At 41.9% G+C, this 23,152-nt stretch overlaps 1 protein-coding gene across 19 annotated transcripts in view; it reads right to left on the bottom strand.

Moving 5' to 3' along the window:
• Nucleotides 1-23,152, bottom strand: part of smarca4a (SWI/SNF related, matrix associated, actin dependent regulator of chromatin, subfamily a, member 4a) — a 101,852-nt gene that overhangs the window by 49,503 nt on the left and 29,197 nt on the right. For 14 of the 19 annotated variants that reach the window (XM_059639822.1, XM_048521890.2, XM_048521899.2 and 11 more), the window contains 13 exons: nucleotides 21,660-21,792; nucleotides 20,363-20,737; nucleotides 18,472-18,570; nucleotides 16,045-16,303; nucleotides 15,131-15,257; nucleotides 8,758-8,931; nucleotides 7,486-7,659; nucleotides 6,965-7,132; nucleotides 5,790-5,840; nucleotides 4,877-5,007; nucleotides 3,670-3,727; nucleotides 3,155-3,214; nucleotides 80-201 (listed from right to left, as the gene is read on the bottom strand). In XM_059639822.1, the coding sequence (XP_059495805.1) occupies nucleotides 80-201; nucleotides 3,155-3,214; nucleotides 3,670-3,727; nucleotides 4,877-5,007; nucleotides 5,790-5,840; nucleotides 6,965-7,132; nucleotides 7,486-7,659; nucleotides 8,758-8,931; nucleotides 15,131-15,257; nucleotides 16,045-16,303; nucleotides 18,472-18,570; nucleotides 20,363-20,737; nucleotides 21,660-21,792 (1,931 nt within the window). The remainder of the gene's footprint in view (nucleotides 1-79; nucleotides 202-3,154; nucleotides 3,215-3,669; nucleotides 3,728-4,876; nucleotides 5,008-5,789; nucleotides 5,841-6,964; nucleotides 7,133-7,485; nucleotides 7,660-8,757; nucleotides 8,932-15,130; nucleotides 15,258-16,044; nucleotides 16,304-18,471; nucleotides 18,571-20,362; nucleotides 20,738-21,659; nucleotides 21,793-23,152) is intronic. The other 5 variants (XM_059639829.1, XM_048521896.2, XM_048521904.2 and 2 more) reach the window with 1 other exon arrangement.

Raw genomic sequence — 23,152 nt, 5'->3', positions numbered from 1 at the left:
AGCTTAAGTCATATTCAACAGCAGAATAATTTTTTTCCCATGCCTCTGATCCCAATGCCCCAAATATTGCTGCACTTACTCTATTATCTGCCTTGCGTCTAGCTCCGACACTTCTTCACTGTCAGGATCCTGGATTTTCTTTTTCTCCTCAGGTGCAGGAGTCTGTGTTGGTGGGTTTGCCTGCTCCTCCTCTTCCTCTTCCTGAACAGAAAGCAGAGGAAATCAATAGATCATGATGTTTCCCTCACTCAGGCACCTGCCTCACCCAAACAGTGACCCTCATGTAAAACATAAGGCCTGTTTTCCACTTGGACACCTTATTTTATTATTTATTAATTCTCGAAATTAGAACGTTAATGGCAAGGCCAGTATTTTTGCCCATTTCCAATAACCCTATGAAGGTGGTGGTAGGCCTACTTCCTGAACTGCAGGTGCATTGCCAGTGCTCTTGAGGAGGGCATTCCAGGAATTAGATCAATTGATCATGATGAAATGGTGATATATTTCTCAGCATGGAGGTACTAAATTTGTACTCTGCTTATCCTGGTATCTTGCAAATGAGGTAGAAGGTCATCTACATCGCATGTTCCCACAGCAAGGTTGGGTGAATTGCCATTTTAAATTACATTTATGACTACAAGTAACAGTAGGAAAGGAGAGGGGAAATCCTCTGCTTTAAACCAACCCAGGACCCTCCTCCAGTCATGCCTCCTTGGGCAATGCCTGAGTGTGGATGTTTGTCCAGGACTGACTGATCCACTGCTGCCCTCACCATTAGGCAGGCTGCTATCTATCACTCCCCAAAGTCATTGGTGATGAATAACTACTTCACCGAGATACTTCATCGAGGAGAGACTGCAATATGAACTAATCTCATTTTAAACTTCTAGTCTATCATCTTCAAATTGTAAGAAAGATTTGAATGATGGAATTACACAGCACAGCGGATGGTTGTTTGGCCCTTGGTTCCTATGCCAGCTCTTTGAAAGAACTACCTAATTTTCCTAATTCATAGCTCTTTCCCTTAACCCAGTCAACTCTTTTCCCCATCAGTTATTTATCAATTCCCTTTTGAAAGTTACTTTTGAAGCTGCTTCCACCAACTTTAATGAAACACATTTCAGATTGCTAAGAATAATCTGAAAAAACAGGATTAGCAGAATCCTGTATGTTAGCTGGCTAGTGACTTGAGAGGGAAAATAACTTGGAGATTCCCCCAGAACAATCCATAGCAACCATTAACTTATGATCTTCCAGGAGTGATAAGACTGCCAACAAAAGAGATGCTTGTAAGTACTGACACTTACACACTGCCCCTCTCTGGGTATTTTAGGAACAGAAAAAGATAGACAGTATGCCAACCCTCAACAGTAGTTCTAGGGCACTTGTTAAGACAAACAGCTAACTGCTGCTGTTAAATGCTCAATCAGTTCTTAAATTTGGAATCAAGGCTCCTCATTTTATGAATAGATAATTGTCAATGTGTCACAGGCAGGGGAAACTCATTACTCCATTTGCCTCCCCAACCTATTACCTTCTGTTGTTGAAATATTTCCATAACATTTACAGAAAAGGGCCATTTGAGGCAAGGGACTGGGAGATGGTGGGAGAGGAGTGACACCAAAAGTGCCAATCATCAGAAATGCACACTGTGTGAGCTGTGTAAAATTACCAAGTGAGGAGCAGGGAGAGTGCAAATGCAAAAGAAGAGAAAATGTGGGGGGGGGGGGGAAATCAGGATAGAACAATGTAGAGAATTTCACTTTTTAAAATGCCACAAGGAGAATTCGCCAGATGCTATTTGAAACAAACATCAAGTAAGGGGAGGCATGTTTAGGCAACTGAAACCTTGTTATTCCAAGCACAAATAGTGGTGAGTGTGAGCTCCCTCTCCTCCAACTCAATCCCTTGGCTGGTAGGCATTCCTATTATCGTGCTAGATAATTTAGTTTCCCATCTTGGCTGTCCAGTTTTACTAGTTTCCCCACAAATGTTCAAAGAGCTGTCGCAATCAGCATGCTCTCATCCTAGTAGTCTGGGGTACGTCTGTACTCAGGTCCTGGAGATGAAATTTTGGGGTCTATTCCTCTACATTTAACTTTGTCTTCTATCTCACTCAAGTTGGTGCAGGCATGCTCAGTAATACAAGTGAGTATATTTGAAGATTCATGATTAATTTATATTAAAAGGCATATGATTGGAAAGATACTTGTTTTGCAGCCAGTTACATTGGCTTTTCATCTGCTCTCTCCCCTTTCACCTGATGTTACACCTACATGTGAATAGGCAGCAAGATAACCTGCTTGAGTCTCTTCAAGACTTGTTGCTTGGTATCACTAGGAGGCACACACACACGTGTGGCAAGACGTGATGTAAGGTGGTTCTGCACTCACTACTTCATTGGCACAGGTTTGTGTGAGTGTGTGTGGGGGGTGTAGGTGGTGAGTTCGATCCTTTGCCTCACCACTCCATGTTCTCATGCAGTTTCATTTCACCAATAAATTTTGAAAGCTTCAGAAAGTCAGCAAAAGGTGAATGCTCAGTGAGGAATAGAAACAAATTTAAATTCAGAATGATGTTGTCCAATTTTAGCCATTAATTGTTTGCAGTTCACGGCTGCAGCAGTGGACGAATCTTGATTAAAGCAGTTGACTTTTCCAGCTCAGGTGGTGACACTGCCACGTAGGCCAGGGGCTCTCAGATTCTATTTATAGGTCTCAAATAACTGTTTCAGTTATGCAGCAGTGAAATTCACCTCAGTGGTTCTGGGTTTGGGTGGAGGTTGTGGGGGAAATGATCAGCCAGTACTCCTGTCAGAGGACACGGGCGGACACTGGGTGAGAATACATATTGTCAGCAGAAGTTTAAAATTTGCACAAGCTCTTAGATGTATGGAGGGCACCAGAAATGATACTGGCTCTGTCTCTCTCTGTCCTTGTCTCAAATAATTGTCATCAGAAGTAAGGCATCAGAAGTACTTGATGTGTGAGCAAAATTCGAGATTCAATACCTTCAGGTGTGGAGAAAAATGGATGAAATACTAAAGGACTTGGCTGGGGTCATGACCCCTCCCAATGCATGGCAGAATTAGCCAGTTCATTCACAAGCTACGTGAAGACTCATGGAACCCTTACACTTGTTCTAATATGCTTACCAGCAGTCCCGAACGAGACCTGTCCTCCGACATGATTAGCAGCCTCCAGTCTGTCGTATCCTGACGTGATTTTAAAGACAGTTCATGAAAAAAAAATAAAAGCACTGCATCCAAAAAGAAAATCAACAGTTTGCAGTCGCCCGGCTCCAGCCAGCAACTTCTCCAAACAGTTCTCTCCCCATTTTCTCTGCTGGACCATTTTAAAGTCAGAAGACTGCAGAGAACACTTGAAAATGCCACCAAGACAAAAAGGATAAAGCACTCAGTCAATACAAAGGAGAGAGGCCTGATGAGATAATGGCTAATTCTTTTAGTACTATGCAGCTTAAATCATAGTAGATGTTATAATATGCAAAGAAAATGTAAAAGGACTGGAAGAGTAAATCTGGGCTCGGCGACTGGGAATGACTCCCATTATAATGCTCCATGTGGTAGTTATGCATGGCTCCACCAAAGGCAAATTACAACAAGTGTTCCTGCTCAGTAGCAGGTTGTGTTTGCTTTGTCACTCTCACCTCTTCCTCTTCTTCAGAGCCGCTGTCTTCACTGTCAGAACGTGGAGCCACTTCGTAGCTGGAAGAAATGACAGAAACATCAGATGAAGAACCTGAAGGAACTGTCAAGGGAGTGGGCCTCCCACAGTTGGAGTGGTTCAGGGAGTGGGGGAGTTGGGGTGCAACCTCACTCATGCTCCCACTAACCCTACAGGTAGTTCTGTATAATGCATGTTTTGTTAACGCAAATTGCTGTTTAGCAGACGCTATCTGGATAATGCAAACTTTCTGCTGTACAGGTGTAGAAATTTCCCTATAATGCGATTTTCTATGGTGATTTTCTGTCAGGTGATTTTTTTTATCGCGCAAGGTCACAAAAGAACGCTACAATCACATTAAGGGAGAACTACCTGTGCTCTCATTACACCTAAGCACTGAGGCATGAGGAATTCTACCCAATTTTTTTTCTCTTTCCCTCGTCCAGGGGCGCTGAATCTACCTGAAGACTATATTGTCTGAGATCAGTTGGCAGGACATGGGGCTGGCATTCAGCCTGCCACTATCAGGCCAACTGATGCTGCACTTTAACCCATAAGTTGATCAAACAACCTTAGAAGCCACATAAACCTCAGGAATCTAAAGGATTTCTAAGTTTATCTGTGCTTGCAAATCTGGCATTCCTCCAGGCTTCATATTTGCGATCAGTGGATTACACTCTCACCTCTAAGTCAGAGTGTTGTGGGGTCAGTACAAAAATCTAGGCTGACACTTACTGAAGGAACACTGTGCTTTTTTGAGTGAGACATTAAATGGAATTCTGATTTGTCCACAGGCGGATGTAAAAATTCCATGACTATTACTTCAAAGAAGAGCAATGATGTTCCTCTTAGTTTATTGGTTCAACATTTAAGCCCTTGACCAACATCACAAAAATGAAATATCTGTCCATTATCATATTGTTGTTTGTGGAATTTTGCTATGTGCAAAATGCCTGTTGCATTTGCTATGTTACAACAGTATCCTTCAGTTTTTGGCACTGTAATTGACAGTAGCTCTCACTGGACATGGGGAGCAGAGGGCATCAAAGCAGGGTTAATCCAATCCATGACAGGAGGTCCATGTCAGTCATGTACTAGCATAGTCCCAGAGGATTGGTGAAGTTATGCAGTAATGAAAATGGTTATGAGAGTCCCCAGCTTCTCGAGGAGATTCAGCGTGTTCTACTTACCCAGGATTCATTTCCAACCAGGTGTCCAGCTGCCCAGCCTTTGGTGCCTCAGCTCCAGTCAAAATCCGCCCACTCTCCACATGAATCACCTTCACTGGTAAATCACTCATCTGGCTCGTCTCATCCAAGAGCTGGAGGGGGAGAATATTTTTCAATAATTAAACCACCTTCTTCGTACCTTAGGGTATAATTTATTAAGCCACTGACCAAACTGGCCAATTTATCTATTTTTTCTTATGTTGTGGGTCTAGTTTGTTTAACATTATGATTTCTTTGTGACAGAAGGAGGTCATCATCTTTCAAGTCTGTTCCACCATTAACTCAGCCACATTAGGGGCATTTAAACAATCCTTGGATAAGCATATGGATGATGGTGGGATAGTGTAGAGGGAGGGGCTTAGATTAGTTCACATGTTGGCGCAACATTGAGGGCCGAAGGGCCTGTTCTGCGCTGTATTGTTCTAATGTTCTAATGTTCTAATTCAACTCAATCATGAATGAACTGTGTCTTAATGCCATTTATCCACCTTGGTTCCAGAACCCTTGTAATATAAGATTTGTACACATTAACAAAATTTATTTCTTAGTTTGGATTTGAAATAATTGGCATGGGAGTGAAGAGGTTTAAAAATTAACCAGGTCAGTTTTTCCAGAACAATGTCTTTTAAAACCTCTATGTACCTCCTGGAATGGTAATGGAAGTTTGTTTACATTGTATATCACACATAGGAGTGTGGCAGATTCCCAATTTCTGAAGGACAATGAAGCTGTTGGGTTTATATTTTCATGATAGATTACATATGAATTAGCTAAGTTTAATTTCATGACTTGCCACAATAAGATTTCAACACCAGTCTTTTAGTTGTGGATCCAGTACCATCATTACAAGGTGATAAAATTTCCAATTACTCACCTCACCATCAGGGCCAACAGCAGAACCCAAACCGTCCACATTTTCCTGCTTCTGTAGAAGAAGGAGGAAGTATTATAAAGTGACATGGGTACAGTCATAGATATATTGAGCTGTACAGCATGAAATCAGACAGTTCGGTCCAACTTGTCCATGCAGACCACATATCCTAAATGAATCTAGACCCATTTGCCAGCAATTAGCCTGTATCCCTCTAAACCCTTCCTATTCATATACCCATCCAGATGCCTTTTAAAAGTTGTAATTGCAAGGTCATATTTTAAAACTAGCACTTAGCTGCTCCCCTGCTGTGAGATCTTCACATAATTTTTGCCAAGGTAGCTGTGAATTTCGTTGTTTGTTTTTTCTTTGATGACCTCTGAGGACCAGAGGTACTTGAAACTAAATAGCAGAGGCAGTCAGCTGTGTAGGTTCACTTCTGGGTCAGACAGCTGTGCAAGTTTACATCTCCATTTGATTCACTTCCTATATGGTCACTATCTTAGTCTCTTCTCCATTTTAAAGTTGTTTTGATTTTTTTTTTCCAAAGTTCCAAAACAATGCAATCGCCAATTAAACGGTAATTACGGCTCCTAGAATTTGTTGAAATCAGAATCAACACTGAAAATACCTCAAAAAAGGTGTAGCTCTTACAGTTACAATTTTTTCCCGTCCTCCATCTTGGATTACCAGGTGGGGTTTGTGATACACGGGTATAGCAGGATTCACGAGCACAGGCATCATGACATAGATCACCAGAATCACAGCATGGGTGGTGATGCTTATTTCCTTGTGCGACAGCTGGCCTTGGGGGAGATGGGATAAAACTAACTACGGTTGGCACTTCTAACCACAACTCAGCAACTCCTTCTGGAAAGGATATGGATTGGAACAGAAGGATGGGCAAAAAAACGTGATCTTGAAATTAAGTATTTATGTTACAATATTTTCATCAGGCCTGAGGACTTTGAGAAAAATCGGCCTGTAACTGGTTCTCAGTTGGATATCTCTATGCCCTGAGAATGTAACTGCTTCAGGTTCATCCTATTTGGTTAAATGGTAATGGACAATGTCATGCCCACCAGCAGCAAAGGATGACAGGCAAGAATTAATCACTCCTCTCAGACTAGGTACAGCATCCCAACCCTGCAGTCCGGGTTTCATTCCAAACTTCTGACCTTCTTCTTCTTTTTCTTCTTTTTTTCTTTTGCAGCCTGAGCCGCCTTGTGCTGTCGGACGAGTTCTGTCAGATTGGCCACATATTCATCAGTTTGCTGCAGCAGGTATGCCAGACGTCGGTCCTTCTTCTGGTCAATCAATTTTCGATAGCCTTCTTCATCTTCTGCCTGCAGGGAAAAAGACAGATATTAACAAATGGCAGTGGCACACACACAGGGAACAGGGACTGAGCGCCATCATGCATGATAGTCCAGCACCATGAAATATATTCCTGTATTCATTGTACTGTCTTTTCCGCATATGTTCACTGGATGAAATAGACTATAGTCTGGAGAGAAGATGTCCACCACACCTGATACTGTGAGTGCTTGGGATCGGACTGAGAGATGGGGCGCCCCATAAACTGAATTTTACACATGAAGAATGGCTTTGTGGGCTGTGCAGTGAAGGCTGTGGAGCAATTTCTTCAGAAAAAGGTGGGCTACATCAAGCTAAAGTCATTGAAACCAAAGCAGCTCACCATCAGTCTCCTCATCCTCTCCTTCTCAATCCGTTCATTCTCCTTCTTCTGCTCACGCTCAGTATTTGCATGGTACGTGGCCACAGCTTTTGTCAGTTTCTGCATCTTCCCAGAAACTGACCTGTGATATTCTTTAAAGTCCTTTGCGTGCTGCAGAATGCTATTGAGGTATTCCTGGAAGCAAAAAGGAAATGTGTAGGCAGTAAACCCAAGGAGTTTAGAAAACAAAACTCAAGTCTGAAAAGAAGACTGAAACATGGTCCCATCCCTTGTTTCTCCCTCCATTTAAATTTTACCTCTCTCACAGTCTAAAACTGGCTTTTTGTCAGATACCCTGATATTGCCATTGAGGGTTTATCAATCATAGACTCATTGAATCCTTACAGTGTGGAAGCAGGCCCTTTGGTCCAACAAGTCCGCACCAAACTTCACAGCATCCTACCCAGACCCATTCCCCCATAACCCACCTAACCTATACATCCCTGAACACTATGGGCAATTTAGCATGGCCAATCCACCTAACCTGCACTTCTTTGGATTGCTGGAGGAAACCGGAGCACCCAGAGAAAACCTATGCAAACACGGGGAGAATGTGCAACTCCACACAGACAGTCACCCGAGGTTGGAATCAAACTTGGGTCCCTGGCGCTGTGAGGCAGCAGTGCTAACCACTGTGCCACTATGCCGCCCTGTGATGTGTCAAGAAGTACCCAATTCAGAGACCGTATGATATTTGAACAATTTATTTTGAGGTCAATGAGAAAAGCTGCCATAGCTCCCAAAAGAAGATCCCAGTTATATTGTTAATTTACCAGTATTTTAAAAAAAATCTCTCTAGGTTCTACTGGTGTTTTCTACCTATAGATGTCAGAATTTTGCAGTCTCCAGTGGCCCCTGAAGGGCTTTACTTCCATAATTTCCTCTAGCCCCTCATCTCTCCATGATCTCTGAACTCTTCAAATTCTGCTTTTTTTTGCATTCCTACTTTGCAGTGTTTTGCTACTGACGACTGCAATTTCAGTTGCCAAAATTTAAAGCTCTGGAATTCTCTCCATACATCTCTTCATCTCTCTCTATGGCCTTCTTAAAACATACCTCTTTGACCAAGCCTTTGCGACGCTTGTCCCAGTATGTTCTTATTTGTCTCAATGTCAAATTTTGTTTAATAACGCACCAGTGAAATGCTTTGGAACAGTTTAATAGACTAAAGATCTATGCAGATGCAAATTGTTTTTGAGAGTGTGATATATTCAATCCCTTGGACATGGGTACCTGATGTTTTTGTCTGCGCTTTCGCTCTTGCTCGATCTTCTGCTGCTTCTCGAGTTTCTCAGTGATGCGTGCCTCACGGAGTGACTGCCGCTTGCTGCGCTTGTAAGCCTTTGCGTTCAGTGCTGTTTCAAGGGCTGTATCCCTCCTCATACACACTACCACTTCCTGACGAAGCTAAGGACAAAAAAGAGGTCAACCTGTAACAAACAATCTAATACAGAGGAACATCCAGCATCACACTAGACTGTCATCAAACACATTCTAATAACAGTGGAAAACACACTTTCTTCACCAATATTTGCTTTGTTACAATAATTAATGGATCAAGGCACTGCTAACTGCCAATAGCTAATGGGTAAAACTGCTGCTCCAAAACATAAACCTGTACTATTTATTAATGCTAACACGTGAAACATGCTTTCTTTAGCATGAGGTCACTTTTAATCAGCTGATTGCATATAGCTGTAGTATTCAAGAGCTGCTAATGAACAGGAGCAATCACAATCTCAGCCTCTCTGATGAAGGGTCTAGGCCCGAAACGTCAGTTTTTGTGCTCCCGAGATGCTGCTTGGCCTGCCTCACATTTTGTTATCTGACAATCTCAGTACTGACACCTGTTGTAACTTGAAGGTTTTGCAGTAACATTAAACCTGTGATGTGGAAGATATAAACCAGAATTCAAAGACCGCCTCCCGCCACTGCATCCCAAAACCAGCCCAAGTTGTCCCTGCCTCCCCAACCTGTTCTTCCTCTCACCTATCCCCTCCTCCCACCTCAAGCCGCACCCCCATTTCCTACCTACTAACCTCATCCTGGCCCCTTGACTGTCCGTCCTCCCCAGACTGACCTATCCCCTCCCTACCTCTCCACCCATACTCTCCTCTCTACCTATCCATCTCCTCTATTCATCTTCAGTCCACCCCCCCCTCTCTCCCTATTTATTTCAGAATCATCTCCCCATTCCCCCTTTTCTGATGAAGGGTCTAGGCCCAAAATGTCAGCTTTTGTGCTCCTAAGATGCTGCTTGGCACGCTGTGTTCATCCAGCTCCACACTTTGTCATCTCTTATTCAAAGATTCATAGATTTGTTACTGTGCAAGAGGCCATTTGGCCCATCGAGTCTACAGTAGCTCTCTGAATGAGCAATTCACCTAGTACCAATCACCAGCAATCTTCACATTCTTCCTTTTCAGTTAAGAGTCTAATTTCCTGTTGAATGCCTCAATTCAACCTTTCCTTAATACACATATAGGCTGTACATTTCAACCCTTAACTTTGCTCTGAATGAAAAAGATTTTCCTCAGATCACTCTTCCTTGTTTTGTCAATTAATTTAAATCTCCACCCTCTCATATGCCATCTTTTCATGACTGTGAACAGTTTATCTGCTATGCCCAGACTTCCCATGATTTGAAAAACTCTATCTGATTTCCTCTCAACCTTTTCTTTGCCACAGAGAACAGTCACAAATTCTTCAAACTCTGAAAATTAATCTGAATCTAACTGAAGTTCCACATTTCTGAAATCATTCTTGATACTTCTCTGCATTAGCTCCAATGTCCTCACAATTCTTCTAGTGCCTGAATTATACCTTCCTGGGTAACATCCTGTTTCATGGAAAAGATAGATCAAAACAATTTATTTAATGTCTCAGCTATTCCCCCACTTCCATGCTTGGATTCTTTTTTGTCCCTAATTGACCTTATTCCTCCTTTTACGATTCCTATGTCTACATAAAACTTCAGGATTCTCTTTCATATTAGATACCTGTTTCTTTTCAAGGTCTCTCTATGTTTCTTTTATTTGCTTTTTCATTCATCTCTGAATCTAATACATTCAGATGAAGTGTTAATGTCACTAGTCAAAAAAATCCAGAATCGGAGGCTATTGTTCTGGAGACATGGCAGATGGTGAAATTTGAATTCAACTGTAAAAATCTGGAATTAAAAAAAGCTAATTGTGACTGTAATCACTGCTGATTGTTCTAAAAGTCCATCTGGTTCACTAATAGCCTTTTGAGTAGGAAATCTGTCATCCTTACATGGTCTGGCTGTTATATGACTATAGACCCAATGGGATGTGGTCAACTTTAAATGCCCTCTGGACAATTAGAGATAGGCAACAAATGTTGATATAGCCAGTAACACCCACAACCCATGAACGAATTTAAATAATCCAAAAATTAATCCAGGTTGTCCACTGTGTTTTCACCTAGCATCAGTCAAGTACACACATTTCCTTCTTTATCTTTAGAGATAGAGACCTCTACCTCTTTTGTCATCCAGTGGATTTGTTTGCCCCACCTACCCTTGCAAGGGACTATAGCTTGCCTGAACTCTGTTTTCTTTAAGGCTGTCCTACAAAAAAATATCAGCTACCATTTTTACTGCCCACCTTGATTCAAATGTATTCATCCCAGATTCATTCTTATCCCGCCGAAGTTGGCTTCTTCCCAGTTAATTATGCTTACTCTGGATTGTTCTTTGTTCTTTTCCACAGATAACCTAAATCTTATGATGCATAGATCACTGTTTCCTAAATGTTCTCCCACTGATGTTTAGTACACTTGGCCCACCTCATTCCCAGTCTAGTAACAGCTCTTCCTCATTAGACTGGAAACATCGTGCTGTAAACAATTCTCCGAAACACACGTGCCTCATTGCCCTTTACACTACTACTATCTCAGTCTATTCGCAGATAATGAAATTCCTCCATTCGAACAACCCTTTAATTTTTGCATTATCTGTAATTTCTTTGCAAATTTGTTCCTCTACATCCGCTTCACTAATCGTTAGCCTATGGACTACCTGTGGTGCCAGGGGCTTGGTTGCGACTGCATCCCCCAGATTAGCCATTACTGGCGTCAGTAATTACAACTGAATACTGGTTGGCGAATGGGATGAACTGAGGAGACTGCTTTTATTTACTTGTCTGTCTGGTGTTCACTCATTCTTCTCCCCTAACATCCTCCCCACCCTCCCAACAACTACCACCACACCGCACTGGCTTGAGCCGTATCTATAAATATGCTACCCACAAAGCTCTCAATCTCATAGATGAAGCACAATGATGACAGCTGCTGCAACTGCTGACTCTTATGCACAGATGGTTATACTGAACACCGCAAGTATCTTGGAATTCTCATGTAGCACGAGATGTGGAAACGGCAGATGGATTTTAATCCAGGCAAGTGTAAGGTGTTGCAATGTGGGAGATCAAATGTTGAGGGAAGGTATACTGTTAATGGCAGGACCCTCAACACATTGATGTACAGAGGGATCTTGGGATTCTAGTCCATAGCTCCTGAAAGTGGTCACACTGGTACATAGGATAGTAAAGAAAGTGTATGGCATACTTGCCTTTTTTGAGTACCAGTCAGGAAGTGACGTTGCAACTTTATAAGACTTTGGTTGGGCCACACTTAAGTATTGTGTTAAATTCTGTTTGCCACATTACATGAAGGATGTGGAGGCTTTGGATGCTGCCTAGATTCGAGGGTATGAGGTACTGTTTTCCCTGGAGTGGCGGAGGCTGAGTGGGGACCTGACAATAGTTTACAAAATTACAAGAGGCATAGATAGGGTTGACAGTCAGAATCTTTTTACTAGTGTCAAAATGTCTAATACTACAGAGCACGCACTTAAGAGGGAGAAAGTTCAAAGAAGATGCGAGAGGCAAGTTTTTTTTAGACAGAGTGTGCTGCTGGTGCCTGGAACACACTGCCAGAGGTAGTAGCGGAGGCATATACGATAGAAGCGTCTAAGGGGCTTTCAATAAGCACACAAATAAGTAAGAAATGGAGGGATATGGACCATGGGCAGAGAGAATAGCCTCAACCAGCCAGACAATTACCATTTGTTTGTAACATAGTGGGAGCAGGACATAGAATACACGGGATTAACTATATCTAGTGCACACTAAGCTGAAGAATTCTGGAAGGAATGAGACACGTAGTAATTCCTATCATGAACTAAGGGTACGTTCTCAACTTACTGAAGATGAAAATCCCAGTTTCCAGTAAGGATCTAACCTAATGAACTGAACACAGCTTCTTATTCGTCACCCTTGTTTAAAAGGAAAAGAAAATCCTAATATTAAATTATGATAATGGTAAACATGGACTATCAATATTCAAATTCCATCATCTGACTTTTAACATATGAGCCCTTCCAGGCACTAAAGTGGCTTTTTAAAAGGCCAATTACTGACCAAAGACTGGGCTAAGATTATGAAACCATCAGTAAAGCAGAATCAGTCTGCTAAAATTAACATTGTTAATAAAGGGCACTGAAATTCACATCTGTATTTCCCAGTTGTTGCACACTTTTCTGCAAGTTACACATTGAGATGAAAGGTTGCCTGCAGTGTACTCAGCTTCAAAAAACAATGGGCAGATTCAAAGCATATTAATGAACCTTTATCAAGAGCCGCTTCTGAGTAGCAGGGCAAAGACAAGGAGAACTGATTTGTAAGCAAGAACCACAAGATACTCTCTCTGCCTGTCTCTTCTCATCAAGCTAAAATGTCAGTACCAGTGCAAAAGCAATAACCATTCAATGAAAACACAGGACATCTGCAAACCTCAACACCTCTGAGAAAACAGGACATCTCAAAAGTTGCGACTCAGGTTTTATTCTCACAACTGGAGGACTCGTAGAACAGTAAACTGTAATTGTCTTTATTTTTCCGTCAGTACTAGACACCGCTCTCCTACTTTCTTTTTAAAGTATTACCTGTGTTGTGTGCATGTGTTAGATGATGTGTTTTCTTAATTATCTTGGATTCAGTAAGTAATAAAACACCACTCTCTTTCATTCAAGAAAATTTTGGAATTGGCTCTCCTCCATTTTTGATCTGGTTAATTCAGCTTAGTTGAAGTGTGATAACGATGTGCTAAAAAATAAATTAGAATATTTGTTGTGATCAATCGAAAGAGTGTTAAAAAGATGTAAGCCAATCATTCCTCCTCACTTGGCTATAACAGAAATGAATTCAATAGTTGGGAAGCCCCGGAATTAATGCCCGGTCCTAATTTTCTTTGTAGATGTGGTGGTGAGTTGCACTGTACAACTGCTGCAGCCCTTGGAATGTCAAGACATCCACAGTCCTGTTAAGAAGGAAGTTAGCCAATGATAATGAAGGAACATTCATATTATTCCAAGACACAGTGGTATATTACTTGAAGGGGAACTTGCTGGGATGGTGTTCCCAGGTATCTGCTACCATTGTCCTTCTGGGTGAAAGCGGTCTCAGGTTTGGAAGGTGCTGTTGAAGAAGTCTTGGTAACTTACTCCAGCGCATCTTGTAGATGATACATACTACTGCCATTGTGCATTGGTGGTGAAGAAAATGTTGAAGGCGGTGGATGGGGTGCCGTACGTCAGTTGCTTTGTCCTAGTCGATATTGCTCTTTTGAGCATTATTAGAGCTGCACCTATCTGGGCAAGTGTATTCCATCATATCAGATTTGTGCCTGGTGGACAGGCTTTAGGGAGATAGGAATTGAGGTATTCACTGCAGAATTCATACCCTCTGATCTGCTTGTATCAACAGTATGATAATCCAGTTCAGTTTCTAGTCAATCGGAGATAATGGGAACTGCAGATGCTGGAGAATCCAAGATAACAAAGTGTGAAGCTGGATGAACACAGCAGGCCAAGCAGCATCTCAGGAGCACAAAAGCTGACGTTTTGGGCCTAGATCCTTCATCAGAAAAGGGGGATGGGGAGAGGGTTCTGAAATAAATAGGGAGAGAGGGGGAGGCGGACTGAAGATGGACAGAGGAGAAGATCCACCTATCTTCTCCTCTTTCCATCTTCGGTCCGCCTCCCCCTCTCTCCCTATTTATTTCAGAACCCTCTCCCCATTCCCCTCTCTGATGAAGGGTCTAGGCCCGAAACGTTAGCTTTTGTGCTCCTGAGATGCTGCTTGGCCTGCTGTGTTCATCCAACTTCACACTTTGTTATCTCAGTTTCTAGTCAATGTTCACATCTAGAATGTTGATAGTGGAGGTTTAAGAGTTGGTAATGCTAATGAATGTCAAGGGGCAACAGCTATATTCTTTCTACTTGGAGATGATTACTGCCTGGCAGTTGTGTGGCATCACAGTTTCTTGGCACTCATTAGCCCAGATTTTGTCCACGTTGTGCTACATAGGGACATGGGTTGCTTCTGTACCTGAGAATTCACAAATGATGCTGTACATTGGCGATTATTGCTTTCTGAATTTATGATGTTTGAGAAGTTAATTGATGAAGCAGCTGAAGATGGTTGTTGCATTTGTTTAATATATTTTATGTGTAGCCAGTGAGGCCACTGTTACGGTGCAAAGAGGAACAAGAAGGAAAATAAAACATCCTTGACCTGATACCAACCTGCCTTTGGAAATTAAGGAGCCGCAGAGCCTTGAGTTCAATGGTTGCTTTTGTGCGAAGGTCTCCTGCTAATGAGCCAGGGAGGTTTTCCAATTCTTGGATCCGATGGGAAATGCGTGCTTGCAGCCTGCCGACAAACCAAACATCAGCAGTGTGAATCTGGAGTGTGAATATTAAAGCTAATGGTCACAGGAGCATCTTGAATGGGAGCACACTTCACAGGTATATGTCACAATGGTCATATCATGCAATTTTTTTGTGAAACAGTGGGAGTGCATATTATGCAGGGCAGAGTTTTATATCTTCTTCATGAAAGAGACCAAAATGCAGATAATTTAACCTTAAAGCTGTTGGACCTGTAAAGTACACTCACTGACTTACTGCAGCATCACACGTGCCAATAGAAAGAGCACTTGAGATTTTGATGACTTGCGGAGGACCTCAAGGGCAGTGAACATAAAGAACAACATACACTTATACAGCACCAGTAACACTGTGAAATATTCCTGGCCAGTCACAGCAGCATTAATAAACAAAATTTGACACTGAGCCATATAAAGAAAGATGGCCAAAAGTGCAATCAAACAGGAACATTCTGAGGTCTTAAAGGGGTGACAGAAGTTGAGAGGTGGTGAGGATTAAGGAGGGAATTCCAGAAGTTGGAACCTGGACAACAGAAGGCAATATTGCAACAATTAAAATCATTGGTGCTCAAGCTCAAGAGGCTCGAATTAGTTGACTGCTGTGACATCAGAAAGTTGTAAGGGTGGGGAAGATTATAGAGATAGGGAGGAGTGAGGCCACAGAAAGATTTGAAAACAAAGATGAGAATTTTAGAGCATACCAATGGTAAACACCTAGCTAACTCAGTCTATAAACATACATGCCATTCTAAACATCAGCAAACTCCTTACCGATACTCGCGTTCCTGGAGAAGTTCAACTGGGTCCAACCCTCGTGGCTTCTGAATGGGGGTGATCCGATTCTGCTTCTGATGGTGCTGCACCATAGGGGCCGGCTGAGCTGGCTGGCCTGGTGATTGTGTCTGAGGTGGCATTACTGGAGAGGCAGCAGGGGGCACAGCTGGTGGCACTGGGGAAGGTCGTCCAGTGGGTTGAGGGGGAGCCAGCTTTTGGGGAGCACTAGTTGGTGCAGTGGTATTGGCCATTGGACCTGAAACATAAAATGGTTGTGATAATTTTGAGAAAAGTTGAACTTTGCTGTCTACCTCTGCTAGATTACTTGGAGTGAAGCAGGTCTGGATGACACCTGCTTCTTGACACTAGCCATCCAGCTTCATATATGCTGAGTTCAAATCTCATTCCAGAACAAAAAAAGAACTTGTATTTCTAAGGCACCTTTCAAAATCTCAGTCATTTCAAAGTGCAACACCTTTTAATAATATCCACTGTTGTAGTGCCCGCAACAGCAGCTAATTTGAGTTCAGCAAGCTCTCGCATACAGCAATGTGATAAGGTAATAATCAGTTGAATTATGTTAGTTAAAGGATAAAGAGAGAACTCCTTTACTTTTCTTCAAATGATGCCATGGAATCTTTGAAATCCACCTCAGAGGACAGACAGGACTTTGGCTGAACATCTCATCATCAGAAAGACATAATCTCTGGTCGAGCAGCCTTCCCTCAGTACTGTACTGTAAATATTATTGTAGATTGTGTGCCATCTGGAGTGAAGCTTGAATCCACAGTAATGAGACAACTATTCACCGAGCCATGCTGATGCACTCATGAAAATGAGAAGATCCAGCAATGTTCTGAGGAAGTATTTTGAGATCAGAAAAGTCAAACTCATTGGTGACCCTTTATCTCACTTAGAAAACTGATGTGATCTTGAAAAAAATCTAAGATTGTGACCACAGATGACAACATGTTCTTTATCGACACAGGAGACAGAAATAAAAATCTCCATGGCAAAGAGAAACTGCTGCCTTTGTAGATTAATTTATGTTGCCTGTCTGTGTAGATCAGGGGGATATTAACCGATGGCCCTTTTCAGTGGATTCTTCAGGGCCAACATTCCCCCATAGCTAACTTGCCAAAACAGTTTGTGGGATTTCGATATGCATAGAATGGCCATTGTGTTTGTCTACAGAATAACAGCTTCTGGGCAAAAGTGTAATTCGTTGAGTATTAAGGACGCTGCAATATTTTAACGAGTCATGACAAGGTCCCACAACTGATTTTTCCTTTTCAAAAAGGCATTGGTTTTCCTCAGGTGTTATCAGATGTAAAGTCCAGCTATCACTTGACCTACACTTCCGTATTATTCTCAATGAAAGGAAGCAGTCAAACTGCACAGACTGTTCCTTCCATGTGTACAAAGATCATCAGGAATAGCTTCTTAATTCAAAATGTCACATGACTCTAATTCTGTGTTTTGAGATTAGCATTAAAAAAAACACTACATAACAGTACATCTATTAAGGGAAGGGAGAACCTGCAATTCGGCTCTTTGGAAATCATATCAGGTCATTTTTCCCAAACAGATTTTCAAGGGAGCTGTGGAGGTGTTTCCTGATCTTTGACACACTCAACTCTAGCTCTGACTCCTCATCCTATATCAAGATTTCTGATCAATTACAAATCAATACACTCTGCAGTAATTGCTTATATATGAACAAGAGGCAGCGGTCAGCCCCTGGAGCTTCCTCTATCATTCAGGCAGATCTAGCTTGGTATGCTCTCAACTCACCATTGCGCACTACTTATTGGTATCCTTGCTTAACAAAAATCTATCATTTTCAAATTCCAACTATTCCCTTGCATCCAACAAGCTTTTGATTTCTACCATTTTTAGTGTGAGTGATGTGCTTTCTGATTTCTCTCCAGAATGCTTAGTCTCTAATTCTAAAGCTGTGTTTTGTTCTTGATTCTTCCCTACAGGAATGAGTTCTGTTAATCTATCTTGCTGAATCCTTTTAGCATTTTCAGTATCCTGATCAGATTACCCTTGACTCTCCTCCATGCTTGGGAATTCAAGCTACATTCATAATAACTGTCCTCATAATTTGACCTTTTTGAAGCACTTCTTTAAACTGTCCATTCTTGTTCTCCAAAAATTTCCCAATTTACACTATCTTCCTCCTGATACTCCTCCAGTTTCTGGAGCTCATTCGTTTGCAAGACCTGAGGAATAGCATAACTTCTCACATTCCCCAGTCTTCCCTTCATCCCATCTTCCTTCAGAGCACAACCTTGAGTCACGCTACCATTGTTTCCTGTTCTATCTGGTCTTCATGTTTAACCTCAGTGCCTTCCTACACTGCAAGCCTTGGTCTTTTGCCCAGGTTTCTCGATAATTCCAAAGACCATACAGAATTACCTTCTGACCAGGATTTTGAGGGGCCACCAGGAGGTTGACACTGCATTCCCTGATTGACACCAGCAGATCCTGGAGGCATCATGTTGGATCCTCCCATACCTGTAAGGTAAGGGTAAAGGAAGAGAGGAAGTCATGTGGATACACAAGCATAGACAGGGATGCTTTTAGCATTAGAAATAATGACAAACAATGGCAAATCTGTGTGAACAAGAACTTTTTTTTAGTAGGTCCTGAACATGTCCAACTCCCTCTACCAAAATATTTATCACATTTTCAACTTATTAGTCCCTTTCAGACCACACATCTCTGTTAATATTATAGGGGCAGCTGCTACCAAGGCTACCTCAAAGTCACAAAAGTATGTCAACTGTCTAGTGACAACATTTCCTCTTTTCACCTCTGCAATGAGGAACATGGGAGCACCTCAGTCAGAACTCCATAATTTAATTCTGCAACTCGCAACACAGGAAATCAGGTTACCATGCTACTAAATGTGGGTGCTCCAAAACCCAATTCTCTAGCACATATTTTGTCTCAATACACTAATATTCTATTAACCTGATCCCAAAGTTCTGGTGTCCTATGTACTGCTGCGTCAGTATCGAAAGCATTGATGTTCTGGTACCATGCCCATGTATGTTGATACTCTAACATTTCAAACTCCAAATCACAGTGAGCATATACCCTGTAGCTCCGTGCATGATGCCACAATCCATATATACTGCAAGGCTAGTGGACAAGAATTGTGAATAAGTGAGAAATGGGGTGGTTTAGTAAATAAAGCAGGATGCACAAAGTGTTTGCTGGTGTGTGTTGATATACAACCAGGATCAGTTTTAATGTTAACCTCAGTTCTATATCCAGCAAGCACAATGTTACACAAAATCTACAGGAGCACAATCAAACATAAACAAAAAGAAAATACCACAGGAACAGAAAGAGGCTACTTAAGCTTCTTGAACTCACACTTTTATGAGATTGTGGCCAGTCTGGGACCCTACTTCTCATAATCACCTTTGCCTGTATGTTTTAAAATCTTTGATTAACAGAACTCTATGAACGATTGATTTAAAATTAACATCTGACCCAACATCAACTGCTCTTGTCTGTACAAAGCTGCCATGTACCAAAGTTCTGCAGGTCATGAAACAACTAGTTCAATTACATGAAGACGTACTCACAATCATGAGTTGACATCACTCTTGAATCAAGATCAGTCAACTGCATGCAGAACGATTCCCCAGTTTGCCTCCTGTCTGTAATCTTTAGGCCAGATGTCTAGTCCTGGACTTCAAACCAGCTTAAATGGTTTCTGCCTCTATTTGCAATTCTCCTTAATATCACAGAGAGTCCTTGTGATATCTGTAGTTTTATTGGGGATGGTCAGGCTTTCACCTGCATGGAGGGTAGTAAGGGGTCTTTTGGCCTATTGAGCCTCTACCAGCCCTTTGAAAGAACTAACCAGTAAGCCCGATCCCTCTGCCCTTTACACATGGCACTACAATTGCCCCCTCAATTACGTACCCAATTCCAGTTTAGAAGATACTGTTGAATCTGTTTCTACCACACTATCAGGCAGTACAAATCAGATCATGAAAAATAACATTCTCTCCGCCTTCCTTCTGGTCTTTCTTGCAAAAATCTCAAATATGAATCCACTGGTTACCAACTTGCAGCCAAGAAAAACTGCTTTTCTTTCTTTATTCTATCAAAACTCCTCTCATGTTTAAAAGAGTTTGATAGATACAATAAATATTGTGGTGAGTTTTGAGATAGAAGTCACAACTGTCTTTTTGTGCATTTTCTGGCATGGATGTGAAAGTTTTATCATGGAGCCTGGTTTATTTGCTAACATTAATAATCAATGTAAAATAAGAGAAGAGGGAGATACCAAGTGGCCTGTTGTAGTTCCCAGGAGCTGGGACTGAAGCTGCTCCAGTTCCAGGGGTGGAAGGTGGAGGTAGTGACGATATCTGCTGTTGCATTCCAGGGGGTGGTCTCTTCCCTTGGACAGCCAACTGCAAGTGGTCTGGGATGGGTTGTCCTCTTGCCAGCATCTTGTATGCCATGATCTGTGCTCGCAGCTGATGCAGTTGCCCCTGGTTGAAAGGAGAGGGTCCACGGTTTTGCTGTCCCAGTGTCTGAGGTTCCCCACCATCCATTGGAACACCACCTGGTCCAGAGGACATAGGGGGTACCGAGGGAGGGCCATTAGCAGGTACTGGACTTGGGGCATGCTCAGTACATCCCAGAGGAGAAGGGTAGCCTGCGATTGAAGAGTTGTTACAGATCAACTTTTGTCTTTCTGTTAAATAAACAATTTACATTTGTATAAAACTTTTAAGATCATAAAACTACCCAATGCATTCATTATATCAATTGAAATTAAGGGTGGAGAAAATTAATTAGATTTTGATTTTTATTGTCATATGTATTTTACAGTCAGAATACAACAAAATACAGTGAAAGGCTTTCAATTAATTAGATGATTACCAGAGCACATCCTGTCAATTATGCTTCTCAACATTTCAAAAAGGTATAAAGAGACACTTACTGACACAAGGTTTAAGTGGAGTCAGGAGATATTTACCTTTAATGTTTCATTTTGAGAATAAATCTACTTCAGGTAAAGACTGGCTCTAGATTTTTCCTTCATTAATTGGCTATATAACACAAGTATAACACAAGAGACTTCACAAGAGCTTTACCAAACAAAATTAGATGACAAGCCATTAGGGAAGATGACCAAAAATATTTGAACCAGTGGCTTAAAAGAGGGGAGAGAGGCTTACGTAGGGTATTCCAGGTAGTTGAAACCATAACTGATAATAATGGATGATGAACATTGGGATTTTCGAGGACATTGCAGGAGGTCAGGAGGGGTAGGGAGTGTAGAGGTGATGGTGATACATGAATGGGTCAGTGCGAGTTAAAATAGGAACAGTAGAGTTCCTTGCAGAGGAAACAACTTGAAGTAAAATCACGGCAGGGGGGACAAGTCCCTGTAGACCACAATTCCTCAACTCCAAGCAGTAGTCATTGTATGACTGAAAAATAATTTATTAATTTTTCAAATGGAGCAGTCAGTGCACAGTGCCCAAAAATAAGAGGTGCAAAAAATTTGCAATCTATTTATTTGTTTCATTAAAACAAACTAAAATCCTTTGCATTAAAGCAAAGCCTGTTACCTTGAGAATGCTGGTCCATGGGGCTGGGTGGGGGTGCCATGCCAGTGTGTCCGCCTGACCTCATGCCAATAGATTTCATCTGGCTGTAACGTGGGTCATCAGGCATCACCTTTTCATGCATCGATTCCATTGCCTGCAAAGAGAAAAGATGTTGGAGGCATTGTTCCCCTGGCAGAGAACTGCAATTACTGCACACAGCTTGCACAAGAGAATGTGCAATCCATTAATGTCATAGTTTTCACCAGTCTCCTGGTGTTCTGTGACTAAGGCTCTCAGGGAAACGGATGCAATGGAACAGGGAGGGGATTGAGGATTTAGCTGTGATTAATAGAATAGCCAAGCACTGAATGTAGCAGGTTCCTTGGAGGTGTGTGCATTACAAATGGATCGCAAGAACTGCACAGAATATGCAGCATAATAGATTAACATGAGGGTAGCTGCTGAGAAGAGGAGATAAGGTGAAACTGACAGACTTCCTACGTAGTCAGTTCTTCGGCATCCTGCTGTTGCCGATTACCACAAAGAAGCCTGCATACTGCACATGGATTTGAAGGAGGTTCAGCGGAAATGTCAAAGTCAGCCTTTCAAACAGAAATGACAGAGAGTTACATAGTGCTAAGGTGCAGAATGCATCTGGAAATTAACTGTTTAATGCAAATGAAGTAGGAAAATAAGCAGGAACTGATCCTGCAATTGACATTAGTAACCACACAATTGGAAGAGATAGTGGTATAAATGAAGGGCTATCCTAGCAGATTCTATTGTACAGAGATGCATGGTAGATCAGAATGGTAAATGGTATGCTGTATTAGTCTTACATAGAGGAGAAAGCTTTTCAGAGAACTTCGGAATTTGATACAAATCAGGGTGTTACTTAGAGAAATGAGGAATATTAGGCTGCTACGTTGAGGGATATTTTTTAGGTTGCAAATGCTTTACATGTCTTGGAGGTGGCATCAGGAGGATGCACGAAGAGGCTCTCTTCCCAATTTTAGAGTGACAGCAGAGAAACAGAAGAGTGCACAGAAACTTTATCCTTCAAAAATCAAGATTGCACAACTTGACCCTCTCCAGCAGCTATGATGCACTCCCTGAAACTGCTGCTGTGTGTCTACGCCTTTGTCCAGGTATACAGCATCAGAATCATGGCCTCTGGCTGCAGGAAGAGGAGAGGGCTGCCTGGCTGGCAAGGGAAGCTCAGTGAGGGAGCGGCAGTGGCCTTATTTCCCCTAACCCATGATGCAGCACTTTCTCATTTCCACTAGGGCTCCAACCTCTGCCTTGCATCCTCAAGATCTCTTTAGTGATGTATGCACAGATGACATCACCATGCCTGAAATATGGTGACTTTAACTGGGCATCTGCAGACACTTCCTTATGCCTGTCCTCTCACAGTCAGCTGACATCACTGGCCAAGTCTATGTATGTGGTGGTCACATTGCATCACGAGTAATCACCTTTTTTTGTTTTTTTTTTACTGAATGTGGGAGTTA

This window comes from Stegostoma tigrinum, chromosome 35, assembly GCF_030684315.1.
Source record: "Stegostoma tigrinum isolate sSteTig4 chromosome 35, sSteTig4.hap1, whole genome shotgun sequence".
Classification (NCBI taxonomy): Eukaryota; Metazoa; Chordata; class Chondrichthyes; order Orectolobiformes; family Stegostomatidae; genus Stegostoma; species Stegostoma tigrinum.
This window is presented reverse-complemented; position numbering and strand designations above follow the sequence as displayed.